Source organism: Spermophilus citellus, assembly GCF_964194105.1.
Source record: "Spermophilus citellus genome assembly, chromosome: 16".
In the NCBI taxonomy this organism is placed as follows: domain Eukaryota; kingdom Metazoa; phylum Chordata; class Mammalia; order Rodentia; family Sciuridae; genus Spermophilus; species Spermophilus citellus.
This window is the reverse complement of record NC_138196.1, coordinates 6,716,969-6,732,727: the sequence shown is the minus strand read 5'-3', so window position 1 is coordinate 6,732,727 and position 15,759 is coordinate 6,716,969. Positions and strand designations below refer to the sequence as shown.

Sequence of the window (15,759 nt, the reverse complement as noted above, 5' to 3'; positions counted from 1 at the left end):
CAGGATTTGTATCTAACAGAGGCTGCTCTCTGCTTCTGAGAGGTACTCTGTTGCTACATCCTCAGGAGGAAAGGAATGCTGTGTCCTCACATAACTTAAAGAATGGAAGTGCAGGGCTGGGGTAGTAGTTCTTTGACAGACCGCCTGCCTATCATGTGTGAAGCACTAGGTTCAATTCTCAGCACAGCATATAAATAAATAAATAGATAGAGATACATCGACAACTAAAAAAATTTTTTTTTAAAAAAAAAGGAATAATACTCTGGTTTCTCTTCAGATCGTATAAATCTTTCACCTTTTACTAAAGATTTCGTGGAGAGGAACAATTCTGAGTCTTAACCCAATTTTTTGAGGCCTTGAACTTGCAGGGCTAATAATTGTCTGTAAAGATAGATGTCTTTGTTGTTGGCTGAATAACGTCTCCTTGTATCCTTGTATAACGTTGTGTTCACCATGATTAAAAACTATTAAAAAAAAAAAAAAGGAATGGAGGGGTTGGGGTTGTCAGCGGTAGAGCATTCACCTAGCATGTACAAGATGCTGGGTTTGTTCCTCAGCACCACATAAAAATAAATAAATAAAATAAAGGTACTGTGTCCAGCTACAACTAAAAAAAAAAAAAATTAAAAATGAGTGGAAGTACAGGCTCTCTATTCAACTTTTTTTTTCTTTTTTTTTTTGGTATCGGGAATTAACTCAGGGCCACTTAATCAATGAACTACATCTCCAGTCCTTATGTTTTAAATTTTCAGGCAGGGTCTTGTTAATATGCTAAGGCTGGTATCAAACTTGTGATTCTCCTGTCTCTGCCTCTGGAGTCACAGGGCTTACAGGTTATGTGCCACTACACCTGGAATCAACCCTAAGCCTTGTTGGAATAAATACAAGTGAGTGTCTAGAAGACTTGATGTTTCTGAAGGTTATCAAAAGACTCCTAAGAATGTGTTAAGGGGACAAGGAGGGGGGAAACTGGCCATTTCCCTTATCTCCAGTCCCTAGGTGGAGATCAAAGCAGAAGGACCTGAATTATAAAGTCAAGTCATGTACTCATAAAACATCTGAATAGACTCACATGAGCAGCTGGCATAAAAATCTATCCTGTATATATACTCCTCTACTTACGGGTGTGGTGCGACAGCCTGGCACTGTCAAGGAGCCTGTTAGTAATAAAATGTCTGAACCCTCTCATTGAGTCCTCCAAATTCTTCCTTTAGGGTCAAAACAGTACACTGAGGCCTTTGCAGCCCTGGAGTTAAACAAGTCCTTTCATAAAGGGCTCCACCCTTCTCAAAGGCCACACCTCTTAATAGCATTGCACTGGAGATTAAAATTCAGTAAGAATTGTGCAGTGAACACCATCATTCAAACCACGGCAATATAGTACACAGTAAACTATCCCTGGATAATGTATTTGCATAGTTAAAAGGTAAAATATTTACCTAAACATGGTCTGAAATGTTAAGTTAAATACAGTCTATTGAAATCATAAGGCATGCTGGGGATACAGCTCAGTTGGTAGAGTGCTTGCCCCACATGCACAAGGCCCTTGGTTTAATCCCCAGCACCACAAACAAACAAACAAAAAACCTTTCATCCAGCTAAAATCATAAGGCATGTTTTCACATATATTTTGTAAGAAATGGGTCTGGTGGGGATGTAATAAGTAGATCTTCACCTTTAATGGCTAGGATCCAAAAACTTGCTTTTTATCTCTGAGTACTGATTTCAAATTCAATGTTGCAGAAAATTCCCAAAGTAGGGCCAGAGATATAGAGTGCTTGCCTGGTATATATGAGGCCCAGGGTTCAATTCCCAACACCACCCAAAAAAAAAAAAAAGTTCCTGAAATAAAATAAAATTTCAACTGGCCATTTAGAATCAGCTGCTAATAAAACAAAGTTACGTGAGCTTCAAGTAATGAATATATAACCAAGATACTTAATATAACAATCAATATAATGAATATAACCCTAAAACCTTCCTCCTTTCTCTTTGAGCTCCTAATAACGTAAACATGTATCTCTAGGTATATATGACTAAGAGATATCTGGAGGCGTTCACAAGAATAGTAATAAAAGTTTTAACTTTCTTTGAATTCTACCCTCAAACCCCTCCGTGTTACTGGGGATTAAATCCAAGAGCACTCTACCAGACCTACATCCCCAGCGCTTTTAATTTTTTGAAAAAGGGTCTTGCCCAAGCTGACCTCAAACTTGAAATCCTTCTGCTGCAGTCACTGCCAAGTCACTTGGATTATAGTAATGTGCCACCACACTCAGCCTTTCTTGGTATTTTTATTCATCATTTGTGTGTGTGTGTGTGTGTGTGTGTGTGTGTGTGTGTGTGTGAGATTCTGAAATTCAACCCAAGCCCTTGTACGTGCTAGGCAAGTACTTCTGACCTACACTCCAGCCCTGAATTTTTTTAAATATTGAACATGAATTAGTTAGCTTTTTAGACAAAACATCTCATACTATGCAAACAAAGGAGATCTAATTTCAACTCCATGAATTCATGTTTAACAGATTTTGTTTTATATATTACAGCTTTACTGATGTGTAAATGGCATAAAAGAAGCTGTATATATTTAAGTATACAATTTGGTGCAGATATATACACATGAGATCAACAAAAGATCAAGAAAATGAATTTAACCCTAAAACTCCCTTTTGCCCTTTTTAAAAAGTCCTCTTTCCACCCTCCATTGCACCCTGGACCCACCACATTTAACCATTGATCTGTTTTCTGTAATTAAAGATTCAATTGAGCTGGGCATTGTGGCTCACACTTGTATGGGCCAACGTTGAAAGGCCTTAAGCAATTAGTGAGACCCTATCTCAAAAAATTTTTTAAAAGGGCTAAGATGTGGCTCAGTGGTTAATTGCCCCTGGGTTCAATTCCTTGTATCAGGAAAAAAAAAGGAGGGGGGGGGAGGGTGATGGGTTGTGGCTCAGAGGCAGAGCACTTGCCTAGCATGTTGAGGCACTGGGTTTGATCCTCAGAACCACATTAAAATTTTTTTTTTTTAAAAAGATACTGTGTCTACCTATCACTAAAAAAAAATATAAAAAAGATTAAATTGAATTATCTATAATGTTATATAAATGGAATTATACAATATATATTCTTTTTTTAATTCGCTTCTTTCAGTCAATATAATTATTTAGAATTGCATCCAAGCAATACTGTATCTCTTTTTTTATTACTCACTAGTATTTCAGTATATGGGTAAACACTCAGTTCAAGGATTCACCTGCCAGTAGACATTTAGGACCCTTCTAGTTTTAGTTATTAAAAACAAAGTTACCATGAACATGGGTAAGCAACTAGGAACATGTACTTTCATTTCTCTTGGGCAAAATACCTAAAGAATGGAATGGTGGGCTGGGGTTGTAGCTTGGTGGTAGAGTGTTTGCCTAGCACATGTGAAGCCCTGGATTCAATCCTCAGCACCACATAAAGATAAGTAAAATAAAGGTATTGTATCCATCTACAACTACAAAAAAAAAATTAAAAAAAGAAAAAGAAGAAGAAGAAGAAGAAGAATGGAATGGTTAGGGCCAACAGAAAATGTATGCTACTTCTTAAGATACTGTCAAATCAGTATCTTACATTCCTATGAACAGAATGTTCCAATTCCTATACATCCTGCCCCACATCTGGTATGCGCAGATTTTAAATTTTGGACATTCTAACAGATAATGTAGTGGTATTTCATTATGCCTTTTATTTACATTTACCCAATGACTAAGGATGTTGCGCACCTTTAGTTATTTACTAACTAAACATCTTCGGTAAACATTTGAAACTTTTTTTTTCCTTTTTTTTTTTTTTTTTTGATACCAGGGATTTAACCCAGGGGTGCTTAACCTCTAAGCACCAGCTCTTTTTGTGCTTTATTTTTGTGACAGGATCTCATTAAGTTGTTTAGGGACTAAGTTGGTAAGGCTATCTTTGAACTTGCGATCCTCCTTCCTCAGCCTTCAGAGGACTGGAATTACAGGTGTGTGCCACCATGCCCAGCAGATGTTTGAATCTTTTGCGCATTTTCAAAATCAGTTTGTTGCCAGAGAGTAGCACAAGTCTATAATCCCAGAGATAAAGGAGTCTGAGGCAGGAGCATCAAGCTCAAAGTTAGCCTCAGCAAATTAGTGAGGCCCTAAGCAACTTAGTGAGATCCTGTCTTAAAAAATAAAAAGGACTGGGGATATGGCTTGGAGGTTAAACACCCCTGGGTTCAATCCCCAGTATCAATAAACAATTAAAATCGGTTTCTCCTATGTTATTATCTAGAAATTTTATCATTTTAGATTTCACATTTAGTTCTACTAGCTAATTCTGTAGCAAAATATAAATCATTTGTTTTGTGCATGACTATCCAATTGTTGCAGCACCACTTATTTAAAAGAAGATCCTTTCTCCAACGAATATCCTGCCCTTCTGTCAACAATCAGTTGTCTTGGTCTGGGGTTATGGCTCAGTGGCAGAGCACTAGCCTCGTACATGTGACCCACTGGGTTTGAGCCTCAGCACCACATAAAAGTAAATAAACAAAATAAAGACATTGTGTCCATGTCAAAATAAAGATATTGTGTCCGTGTCTAAAAAAAAAAAAAAAATTAAAAATCAGTTGTCTATTTATGTGTAGGCCCATTTCTGGACTTTTTTATACTACATGAACAATCTATCTGTCAATCTTTACACTGATACTACTGTTTTGATTATGTGAGCTTTACAGTAATTCTTGAAATTAGACAATAGGTTTTTGTAGATTCCTTAGATAACCTACAGAAATGATCACCTCTTCTAGAAATACCAAGTTTATTTCTTCCTTTACAATCTGGATTGTCTTATTTCTCCTTGCCTAATTACACTGCCTAGAACCTCAAATACTACTGTAAACATCTTGAACATAAGTAATGAAAGGTAATATCTTTGAATTGTTCCTGAATTGATCTTGGAGGAGAATACTCAGTCTTTTATCATAAAGAATGATTTTTAAGCCAGGCATGGTAGCACACACATTCAATCCCAGAGACTCGGGAGGTTGAGGCAGAAGGGTCACAAATCTAAGGCAAGCATCAGCAATTCAGCGAGACCCTGTCTCGAAAAGTACAAAGGACCGAGGATGTAGCTTGATGGTAGAGCACTACTGTGTTCAATCTCCAGAATCAAAATGAAAAAGCAAAAAGATTTTACTAGGTTTTTCCCTAATGTAACCTTCATGAGGTTAAGGAAGTTCCCTTCTAATTGCTTCTAATTAGAATTCCCTTCTAATTGCTATATGCTATTTTTTGTCACAAATAGATACTGAATTTTGTCAAATGGTTTTTCTGTATCTATTGAGATAATTATACATACATACATACACACACAGTTAATTTTTAATCTGTCAATATAGTCAATTACTCTATTTACATTGTAAATGTTAAATCTGTCCTACATTCCTGTTATACTATTTGATTCTATAATAAATTATATATAAAGTTACAGTAGTAAAAATGTAGATAAGTCATTTCCAACTTTCACTATCAGTTTGCATTCAAAGTTGTGAAGACTTTATTGATTCTACAGTTTTCAAAAGATTTTCTTCAAATATATTTCTCACTGTATATCCATATATTTAAATATTTTAATACTTACTTATCAAGGAAATCTTTGTCCACTACAGCAGAGATGTCAAGAAGAGGATTTCCCATTCCAAAGAGAATATTTTCTCTAAAAACCATAAACAAAACACAAGAACAAGTTATAAATATGTAAAATACACCAAATATAGACATCTTCACTTCACCTGAAAATAAATCTAACACAGTAGTTTATTAAACCTTTGCTTACCTATTACATGTAGAACATTTTAGAGGTAGTGCAAAGTAATTTTGAAAAAAGGATTTTTTTTTTTTTTTAAATTTTGAGACACGATTCTTGCTAACTAGCCCAGGCTGGCCTTAAAAGTCATAATCCTCCTGTTCTCAGCCTCTCAAATTAAGTTAGTGGGACTACAAGCACATACCACCATACCTAACACACACAAAAAAATATTTTTTAAACTGGATGAAATAAAATATAACAAAAGAAGAAAGCAAATCATGTGATTTTTAAAAATAATATTCAACACAATGACTAAAGCTAATTCATTTCACTGTTCTTTTTTTTTAAAGGTCTACCATAACAAAGTTCTATATTCAATAAACATGACTGACAATTAACACTCTCTCTCTCACTAATAAATAAGGTCCTTAGCTACTGATGGTTATTAGGGAGTAAGCAGCAAGTCCTCTGACAGTCCAAGCAAGAGTCCTACCCTTAACTGTGAATGATTATGATTGGGGCCTCCATGATGGACATCAGAGATGATATAGTTCTCAATTTCTTCTTTAAAGAAATCTATTTTTCATAAGTAACTGCAGTAGAACTCAATGCCAAGGAAAGAAAGGACTCCACTACAAGCGATGCCTTAAACAGAAACACATAAGCAGCCAGAAATGGACCAGTGTCCACATATGCATCCGTCTCATTGGGAGACTAATTTAGTTTACTCACTAAGATTTGCCTCATATACTTTTTCAGTGGTCTCCAGTTTGCTGAAAATCCCTTGCAGTTGCCTCCAAACCAGTTACCAACCTTACCATTTGGTGACTATCAATATCATCAATAGGTAATATCAATAGGAAGAGTGCCTCAGTGTTTTCTTATTAGAATGATGTTTATCCTACATTTAATAGTCTATAATGAGTTGAAAAGATTGAATTAGTATTTCATTGACATCATAGATTAGGCAACTATGACTTAACATACAAGAAGATGTTTGTCCCTTTTCTATTTAAAGAAGGTGGTGAAGGACTGGTGTTGTATCTCAGTGGTCAAATGCTTGCCTAGCACATATGAGGCACTGGGTTCAATCCTCAGCACCACATAAAAATAAACAAATAAAATAAAGGTACTGTGTTCATCTACAACTTAAAAAAAATAAAAACAAAAGAAAGTAGGGAGGGGGGACTAAAAGAGAACATATTTATTTATTTACACATCAAGTCACATCTGTGATCAAAGTAAGTCTAATGTCAGATAAGAAGATAAGCACTTAGAAGATAAAGTAACACTATAAACTTTACCACTACTTTCTCAGCGACTACTCTGATTTGAGCACTGTTTTAAAAACAATAAAAACTCATAGAACCTGTTATTTTTAAAAAATTATAATAATGATAATGGGGAAAGTGTTTCTGGGGGCTGTCTTTTCCTTCTCATTTGCCCTTTCTAATTTTTTTTTATTTTATTTATTCTAATTTGTTATATATGACAGAGGAATGCAATTCAATTCATTTGCTCTTTTTAAGTGTTTGGTTAAATGTACAGTCAGGTAACCAGCAGAATCAAACTATGGTGCATTCCCATCATGATAAAATAGTATCCTGCTGCCCATACATCAATCCCATCACTTCTGACTGGTAGCCTTGGTTTTAAGGAATATAACTATGATATTTCTTTTTAGGAAGTCCATCCTTTAAACATTTCCTGCATCCCAAAATAACTTACTATATTATATTTGAAATACCATTTAATACCTTCAATTGGAGGGAAATTCAGGAAATTTAAATCTGTTATTAGCAAGTACACTATCATTTATTGAGTATTGAGTAACGTTCTGTGGAAAAAAACATGTATTTTTTTCATTCCTATTGCTGTTCTTCACTTAAAATTTACTGTTTATTTGGAAGAAGTATATACAATAAAAAATTCCTAAATTTTACATTATTGTCAATGAACACCTCTGAAATGGAACCATAGTATAAATGGGAGAATAAAGATGTTAAGAGTAGTTAAGAAAAGCATACAGAATACAATTCAAAGGCCATGAATCTCCACTATTTCTCTCTTAAAAGTAACTTTCAATGTTGCTAATTTATCTGAGAATGAGTTTGTTTATTTGCCAAATTGTTTGAGATCATTTGGTACAAGAAAAAATGTAGAAGAGAATTAATGATGAGGAAGCAAGATCCCTCTTTCTTTGAACACCACAAATTCTAAGGAACAATTATTTCTTTTTAATTGAAGTAAAATTTATGTACATAAAATCAATCATTTTAATAATTTTAAAGAACACAATACAATTCAGTAACTGCCAGAATATTCAAAATGTTTCAAAATCTTGTACAATTATCGTCACCATCATTTGTGGGCATATGTATGGTGCTAGGGATTAAACCTAGGACTGGCACATTCTAGGCAAGTAGTCTACCAATGAGCTACATTCCCAGCCCCCAAATATTTATAGCACTGTGCCTGGATGACCTTAAATTCTTTGAAACTCCATTTTTTCAGCTATGGGAAGAAAATAATAATTGCTTTTTCTCCCTCATAGTTATTAGATTTCAAGTAATATATATAAAATTGTAAACTGTAAAGCTATAAAGTTGTGTTGATGTGGTTATAATAAACTGTTATAATACTGACTGCTTTTTTTTAAGGAGCATACTAATTTCTCATAATATCTGAGTAGCACGGCCATACTCATTATATTCTGTGTGTATGGTTCTTCTATTTTCTTGGCAGAACCCAAGGCTTCTAGATGATGTCAGTTTCCACCCCTGCATCAGATTCAAGCGTTGGGAATCTGAACGAGTTTTGTCATTTATCCCTCCAGATGGAAATTTCCGACTCATATCATATCGTGTCAGCTCACAAAAGTATGTTGATACATCAACCAAAATCTGCCATCACATAATCAGTGTACTGAATAGAACTCTACTTTCCCTGTTTCATTCTGACAGTCTGATGTTTGAGTTTATTCTTGCTCGCTTTGACTATGGCTCACCAGGAGACCCGATGAGAACTGGTGAAAATATGTGCCTAAAAAAAAAAATAACCAGAGTACTTTGAATATAAGAGTGTAAAAAATAAATGAGGCTATAGTAAAATCTGTAGCCAAGAGCAGGCATTTTGGATCAAGTGTAACCTGGGAAAAATCATGAACTAGTGCCATAATTTTACCGTGACTTAGTGACTAAGAGGAGACAGACCCTTCTCAAGCTACTCCCCAACTTACCAACTTCAAGTCATCCTTCTGTGCACTGAATTTTATTTATTTATTTTTCATTTGTTCTTTATTTTTTATCTCTGTCAGATATTCCTGACGAGTATAGTTTGACATACATACATGGAATATAACTTATTTTAATTAGGATCCCAGTCTTGTGGTTGTACATGATGTAGACTTTCACTGGTGCTGTATTCATATATGAACATAGGAAATTTATGTCTGATTTATTGTACTCTCTTTCCTATTTCCGTCCCCTCTTTCTTCCCTTCATTCTCCTTTGTCTACTCACTGAACGTCTATTCTTTCGTCCCCCCACTTTTATTGTGTGTTAGCAACTGCATATCAGAGAGTTGCTAACACACAATGAAAGTGTGTGTTATCAGAGAGAACATTCAGCCTTTGGTTTGGGGGGATTGGGTTATTTCATTTAGCATGATAGTCTCCAGATCCATCCATTTTGAGGCAAAAGTCATGAAATTATTCTTTTTTATGGCTGAGTAATATTCTGTTGTGTATATATACCACATTTTCTTTATCCATTCATCTATTGAAGGGCCCTAGGTTAGTTACATAGCTTAGCTATTGTGAATTGCCTGTTGTAAACATTGATGTGGCTTCATTACTGCAGTATGCTGATTTTAAGTACTTTGGGTATAGACTGAGGAGTGGAATAACTGGGTCAAATGGTGGTTCCATTCCAAGTTTTCTGAGTAATCTCCCTACTGCTTTCCAGAGTGGTTGCACCAACTTGCAGTCCCACTAGCAATGTGAGTCTACCTTTTGCCAAAATCCTCGCCAACATTTACTGTTACTTGTTTTCTTGATAATTGTCATTCTGACTGGAATGAGAATCTTAGTGTAGTTTTAATGTGCATTTCTCTAATTGCTAGAGATGTTGAACATTTTTTCATATATTTGTTGACCATTCGTATTTCTTGTGTAAAGTGTCTGTTCAGTTCCTTTGACTGTTTGTTGATTGGGTTATTTGTTTCTTTGGTGTTGAGTTTTTTAAGTTCTTTTTGTATCCTAGAGATTAAGGCTCTGAGGTGCAGGTGGCAAAAATTTTCTCTCATTCTATAGGCTCTCTCTTCACATTGTTGATTCCTTTGCTGTCTGAACTGAATTTTAAATTAACATTAATTTTAATTTAACATTATAGGTTGTAGTTAGTTTGTCCTTTGAAAATATGAGAAGGAGGGGCTGAAGCCAAGCCTAGTAAAATCTCTGTAAAATCCCAGTAACTTGGGAGGCTGAGGCAGGAAGATTCCAAGTTCAAGGCAAGCTTGGGTAACTTAGTGAGACCCTATCTCAAAATTTAAAAATGAAAAGGGCTGGGGATACAGCTCAGTGGTAGAGCACCCTTGAGTTTGGTCCCCATTGAAGCAAAAAAAGAAAAAGCATAGCAGGGGCTAGGGATTAGTGTTCAGTAGTGGAGAACTTGCCTATGCTGTGTGAGGCACTGGGTTCAATCCCCAGGTCTGGGGGATACACACACACACACACACACACACACACACACACACATACATATATGTAATATGTATATATACATGTATATGTATATATAGTTAGAAGCATTTGGGTAATGTAAGACTCAAAGGCAGAGGAATTGTTTCTTGACTCTTGTCACTTAGGAACTTTTTGGGTATGTATAACTTCAAATTATTTTTCAGTGGACTCTTATTTTTTTTAAACTAGAACCATTTGCCTAAATTATTTATACAATAATTAAACTTCAGGTTTCTGTCTTGGTTTGTATACTTACAGATGAGAACTCAGTTTCTAGCACACTGGTATGAAAACATGTTGTATCCAACTCTCCCTTGTGCAGATATAGCATCTGCAGTTCTAGAGGTATAAAGCCCTATTGTGGAGTTGGAGGCAGGGTAGAATACTCTGGACTGAAGTTTTTTTCAGTCCATTTCTGGAGCTGCCCCACACCATTAATTGTGTGTATTGTGCTTTCCTGTCTTTTTCTCTTTTTAGTCTAGTGGCAATACCAGTGTATGTGAAACACAGTATCAGCTTTAAGGAGAACATTTCTTGTGGCAGATTTGATATAACAATTGGACCAAAGCAAAATATGGGAAAAACTATTGAAGGAATTACAGTGACAGTTCACATGCCAAAAGTTGTGCTGAATATGAACCTGACACCAACACAAGGCAGCTATACATTTGATCCAGTCACCAAGGTACAGCCACTTCAAATCAAGAGTGAGCAACTGTTTCTGCAATCTATTTTGTGATTGGGGATTATGGGGGAAGTGTTTAATGTCTTATTTAAAAGAAAGTTCCTATAAAACCTGGAGATACTGCTGGGGTTGTTACTCAGTGGTAGAGTGCTTGCCTTTCTTATGGAAGGCACTAGGTTCAGTCCTCTGCACCACATAAAAATAAAATAAAGGTATTGTGTCTATCTATAACTAAAATATATATATATTAAAAAGAAAAAAAAACTGGAGATAATATTGTGCTGTGCTTCTGCTGCTAACTGTGGAAAGAATCCTGCATCTACCACTGAGTAAATGAACAGAAGAGTTCATCACTTCTGTGCACACTTTCACAGTGTACACTTACTCATCCATTGATAATGCAGAGTCTCTCCCCACTATCTAATGAAAAAGAAAAGCTTTTTAAAGAGAGAAAAACATTATGTGGATATAAGAAGATGGGGTTGTAGCTCAGTGATAGAACACTTGCCTAGCATGTGTTCCTTAGCACTACATAAAAATAAATAAATAAAGGTATTGTATCCATCTACAACAAAAAATACATATATAAAGGAGGAAGATAAGGGCTGGGGTTGTGGCTCAGCAGTAGAGTGCTCGCCTAGCCATGTGCAAGGCGCTGGGTTCAATCCTCAGCACCACAAATAAATAAACAAATTAATTAATAAATAAAAAGTATTGTGTCCAACTACAACTTTTAAAAAATTTAAAAAGAGTAAAATAATATAGTTAGTAATTGTTAGATTTTTCTGTAGAAATTGATCATTAAGACCTGTTTCTGCTTTTCTAACTTAAAAGCATCATATATTATTCCATGGGGGATATTGGCTAAGAAAGCTGCTTCCTAATCTACTTACACATTCCTCTAGTGGAATTCCAAAAGATGACTTTTTCTGTCATCTTCCTACTTTGGTAGAAAATGATTGTTTTTAACAGCAGAGTCAATCAGCTGCCTGATAAATTAAAAGGCTTATTTTTTAATAAAGTCAAAGAATGTTAAAGATCATCTAACCCTGTGTTCTAAGGATTCAGAGAACCTTCCCAGAAACCATTTAAGACTGAGCAGGGAAGCTCCACATCCCTGGCTCTCCACCCTACAGCTTCAACTCTAAGAGCTTCATTTTCTCGTCTGTTATTGAGCTTCCACAGAAACAGTTGCTTTTTAACAAAGGATACTATGGCTACAAGTTTTAACACCAAGATAAGTCTTTTCATTTTATAGTAAAAGAACCTGGCCTAGAGAAAAGCCATGAAAGCAGTATAATGGAAAGAATACTTGAAATCAGATAGGCTTATGTTCACCTGTGTGACCTGTCTTTTAACCTTATCCTTGAGCATTTGTCTTTAATAAATGGTTGAGGGTTTGTTTTTTTTTTGTCTTTTTGTTTTTTTTTTCAATGTCCTTTTAAGGTATTAACATGGGATGTGGGGAAAATCACTCCACAAAAGCTTCCAAGTCTTAAAGGACTGGTAAATTTACAGTCTGGAGCACCCAAGCCAGAAGAGAATCCTAGCCTCAACATACAGTTCAAGATCCAGCAGCTTGCTATTTCAGGTAAGTTTTACTTGTGTTTAAGTGTAATTAAGTTTTGCTGAGCTCAGTTATTAGGCACTTAGAAAAGTAACAAACATTTCCCACTATAGAAAGAACAGAAATGTCAGTTTGCCTTTTACACAGTACTAGAGGGCCAGCCTCCAGGAATCAAGGACTTTGAAGACCTCCTATTTCACACAGCATCCCTTCACCCCCCACCCTCACTTAAGCACCAACAGAGTCATTCATATTCACAGAAGCAGAATTAGCCTTAAAAAAACATTCCCTCCTACATGGTTATCTTAACTAAATCCATACCTTCAAAGTATAGTAATTCACGTATTGTAGAAGAGACATTGCTTCTAAATAGTGAAAGGGATATTTGTTAGTGTCAGATTTACAGCATAATACCTGTTGCTCAACAAATATTGTACTATATTATTGTTGGAATTATAACAATTTTTTGTTTCATTCTTTATGACACAGGCTTAAAAGTAAACCGCTTGGACATGTATGGGGAGAAGTATAAGCCATTTAAAGGAGTCAAATATGTCACGAAAGCTGGAAAGTTTCAAGTGAGGACATGAGAAGAGGCCAAAATTCCTCAACAAGATCAATTTGTTTTCAAGTGTCATTACAATTTACTATTAGGTACCAAATGGGCGGGAATACATATTCTAGTTAAAGCATTTGTGTTGAGCTATACACCACTAACAAAGTTATTTAGAAATTGATGTAGGGTTCTTAAGGAGCTTTAAGCTAAGGAATCTTTTCTAATGACTTAGCTTATTTTGTATCTTTTCACTTAGGAAGATTATGGAGGTGATTTCTTCCATAGGTGGGTACCAGCTGGATGCTGCACACTGTAACAGGAAAGGCAGAAGACTACATTGATAACCTCACTTGCTCTCCTAAAGCCAGTGAATTGGTCTTATTCAGCAGGAACTGTCTCAATCAGTGATGTGACATGTCAGGTGCAGCCAAATGTCACACCTCCTGATCTTAGCCATCCCAGTCCTATCTGTCCTAACAGAGGAAATTCCCCCCACCCAAGAAGTTTACAAAAACTGCCTCTTCAAGTGTTTGCCTTATTCAGCTTTTCACTTGTGCCATTAAGCAAGCACTGTAGCAAAAGCCACTTCCACATGGCCCTGGCAGGGAGCACTACTGCTCCATGCTCCATTCACACTGTACTTGGTATTGTATTTTTTATAATAAGATTTTTATGTAAATCTCAAGATTTTGATTTACAAGGACCTTGCTACAGTAAATACCATCTCGACTTTGTGCCACCGGTTCAGCTGTTAGCACAGTAAAAATCATTTGTATCAAAGGGGCAAATGCTTTATTATGGTAATAAAAGGGAACATACTTTTGCTTTCAGGAAGTTATTACAAGCATAAGTGTTTGTGCTTTTTAAGCAAATTAAGGTAGAAAAGAGAAACTTAGGTGAAACTTTAGCCATCTTCATGCTTTATACAGCTTTATCCAACATCACTTATCCCACAGTTAACCTAAATGCCTCATGCCCTAGTTCAGCAAGAGGAGGAAAATGTATCTACCTCATTATCGTTTTTTTTTTCTTTTTAAATCTTTTATCTTTTGTTGAATATGCGTGCATCCCTTTTCTTTAGAGGAAACTCCATTTCATACCATGTGCATTTCAAGGCTATTATGATGACTCCTTCCTAAAACTGTTGCACAATTGTCAGTGCAGTAATTTAATAACTCTGCCATACTGACAACAGTACGTGGAAGAACCTTATTGAGGCAGAAACAAAATTCTTAGTAACATTTATGATACCGTATTGATCATCATGATTAGAAAGTCAGTCTGTAGTTGTTACCATTTCATCAACTTCATTGGTTTAGTAGTCCTTGCCCAATTATTTTGCCTCGTTAGACATGAAAAAATGAAGGGAGGCTAGAAGTTAAAACTTAAGTACTGAAGTACTCTTCCTGTTTCTTTGTTGTTACTTGTGCTATTAAGTTTTCTTCTCCTTGTGGCTCCATTCTGTTTTCTTTTATTGTTTCAGCTTATAACTCTCTTTTCCTTGCCACTTTAGGGTTATCTTACAGTCATCTCATTTATTTTGTCAAGCGCTGGTGGTTGGTGCACCCATTGTACAGTAGCATTCTTACCTTTGCTTGCCTAGGGCATCCAGTCTGCCTTTCACATAGTAACAATGGCACTTTTTACAACTTATAAATTTGTAGAGTAACCAATCTCAGATTGGCAGCTAGAGTCAAAATGTTGCCAAATATTTATTCCCTTTATCTAATATTGCTTTATTCAATTGCTTGTCCTATTTTTTATTATCTTAGAGTTCTTTCCTCAAAAGAGCAATCAGAACATTTCCTTTTCTTTCTTCGGAATCCCTAATCTCAACCGTCCATACCTGCACTGTACAATTTTCTTCCTGTGCTGTCTTATATTCAAGTAGAATGTATGCCAAGAGTCCCTTGCCTCTATCAATTTCTGCTAAAATGTCCAAGTAGACTTTTTCCTTCTACAATTAAATTATTGTATTTATTAATTTGATAGAGTCCAATAAATTCTTTCAATAGCTCTGGCTATACTGTCAATAAAAAAATGAAAGCAACAGGTTGATTTTTTTTTATTTTTTTTTATTTTTTTGTTGTTGTTAAGCTTAACTGTTAATTGAATGTTCCCAGATGGGCACTGTTCAATGTCAACAGGCTGAACATGATCAGAATTTCCTCTGTATCACATATATGATGTAAAGTTTGCTGCAAAACACTTTCAAATGCTCTTTTCCTTAACTTAGTATGTTCACAGCCATTCAAAATTCCCTTCTTTATCACTACCATCTACTAATATATACATGAATATTCAGTAATATTAGAATACTTACTAAACACAGAGGTCCAGCTAATCCTATAATATTCCCTTTTTCCAAGTTGTGAAGGGAGTATATCCTAAGAGCAAAT

The 15,759-nt window shown here is 35.5% G+C and overlaps 1 protein-coding gene across 1 annotated transcript; it reads left to right on the top strand.

The window, feature by feature from the left end:
• Positions 1-7,351: 7,351 nt before the first annotated feature.
• On the top strand, positions 7,352-14,046 carry LOC308635068 (AP-3 complex subunit mu-1-like; the record flags this gene model as incomplete). Its single annotated transcript, XM_081269327.1, has 5 exons — positions 7,352-7,363; positions 8,557-8,690; positions 11,030-11,237; positions 12,684-12,828; positions 13,294-14,046. 5 exons carry the CDS (start codon positions 7,352-7,354, stop codon positions 13,392-13,394), a joined length of 600 nt encoding a protein of 199 aa, XP_081125453.1. The 3' UTR covers positions 13,395-14,046.
• Between the last annotated feature and the right edge of the window lie 1,713 nt (positions 14,047-15,759).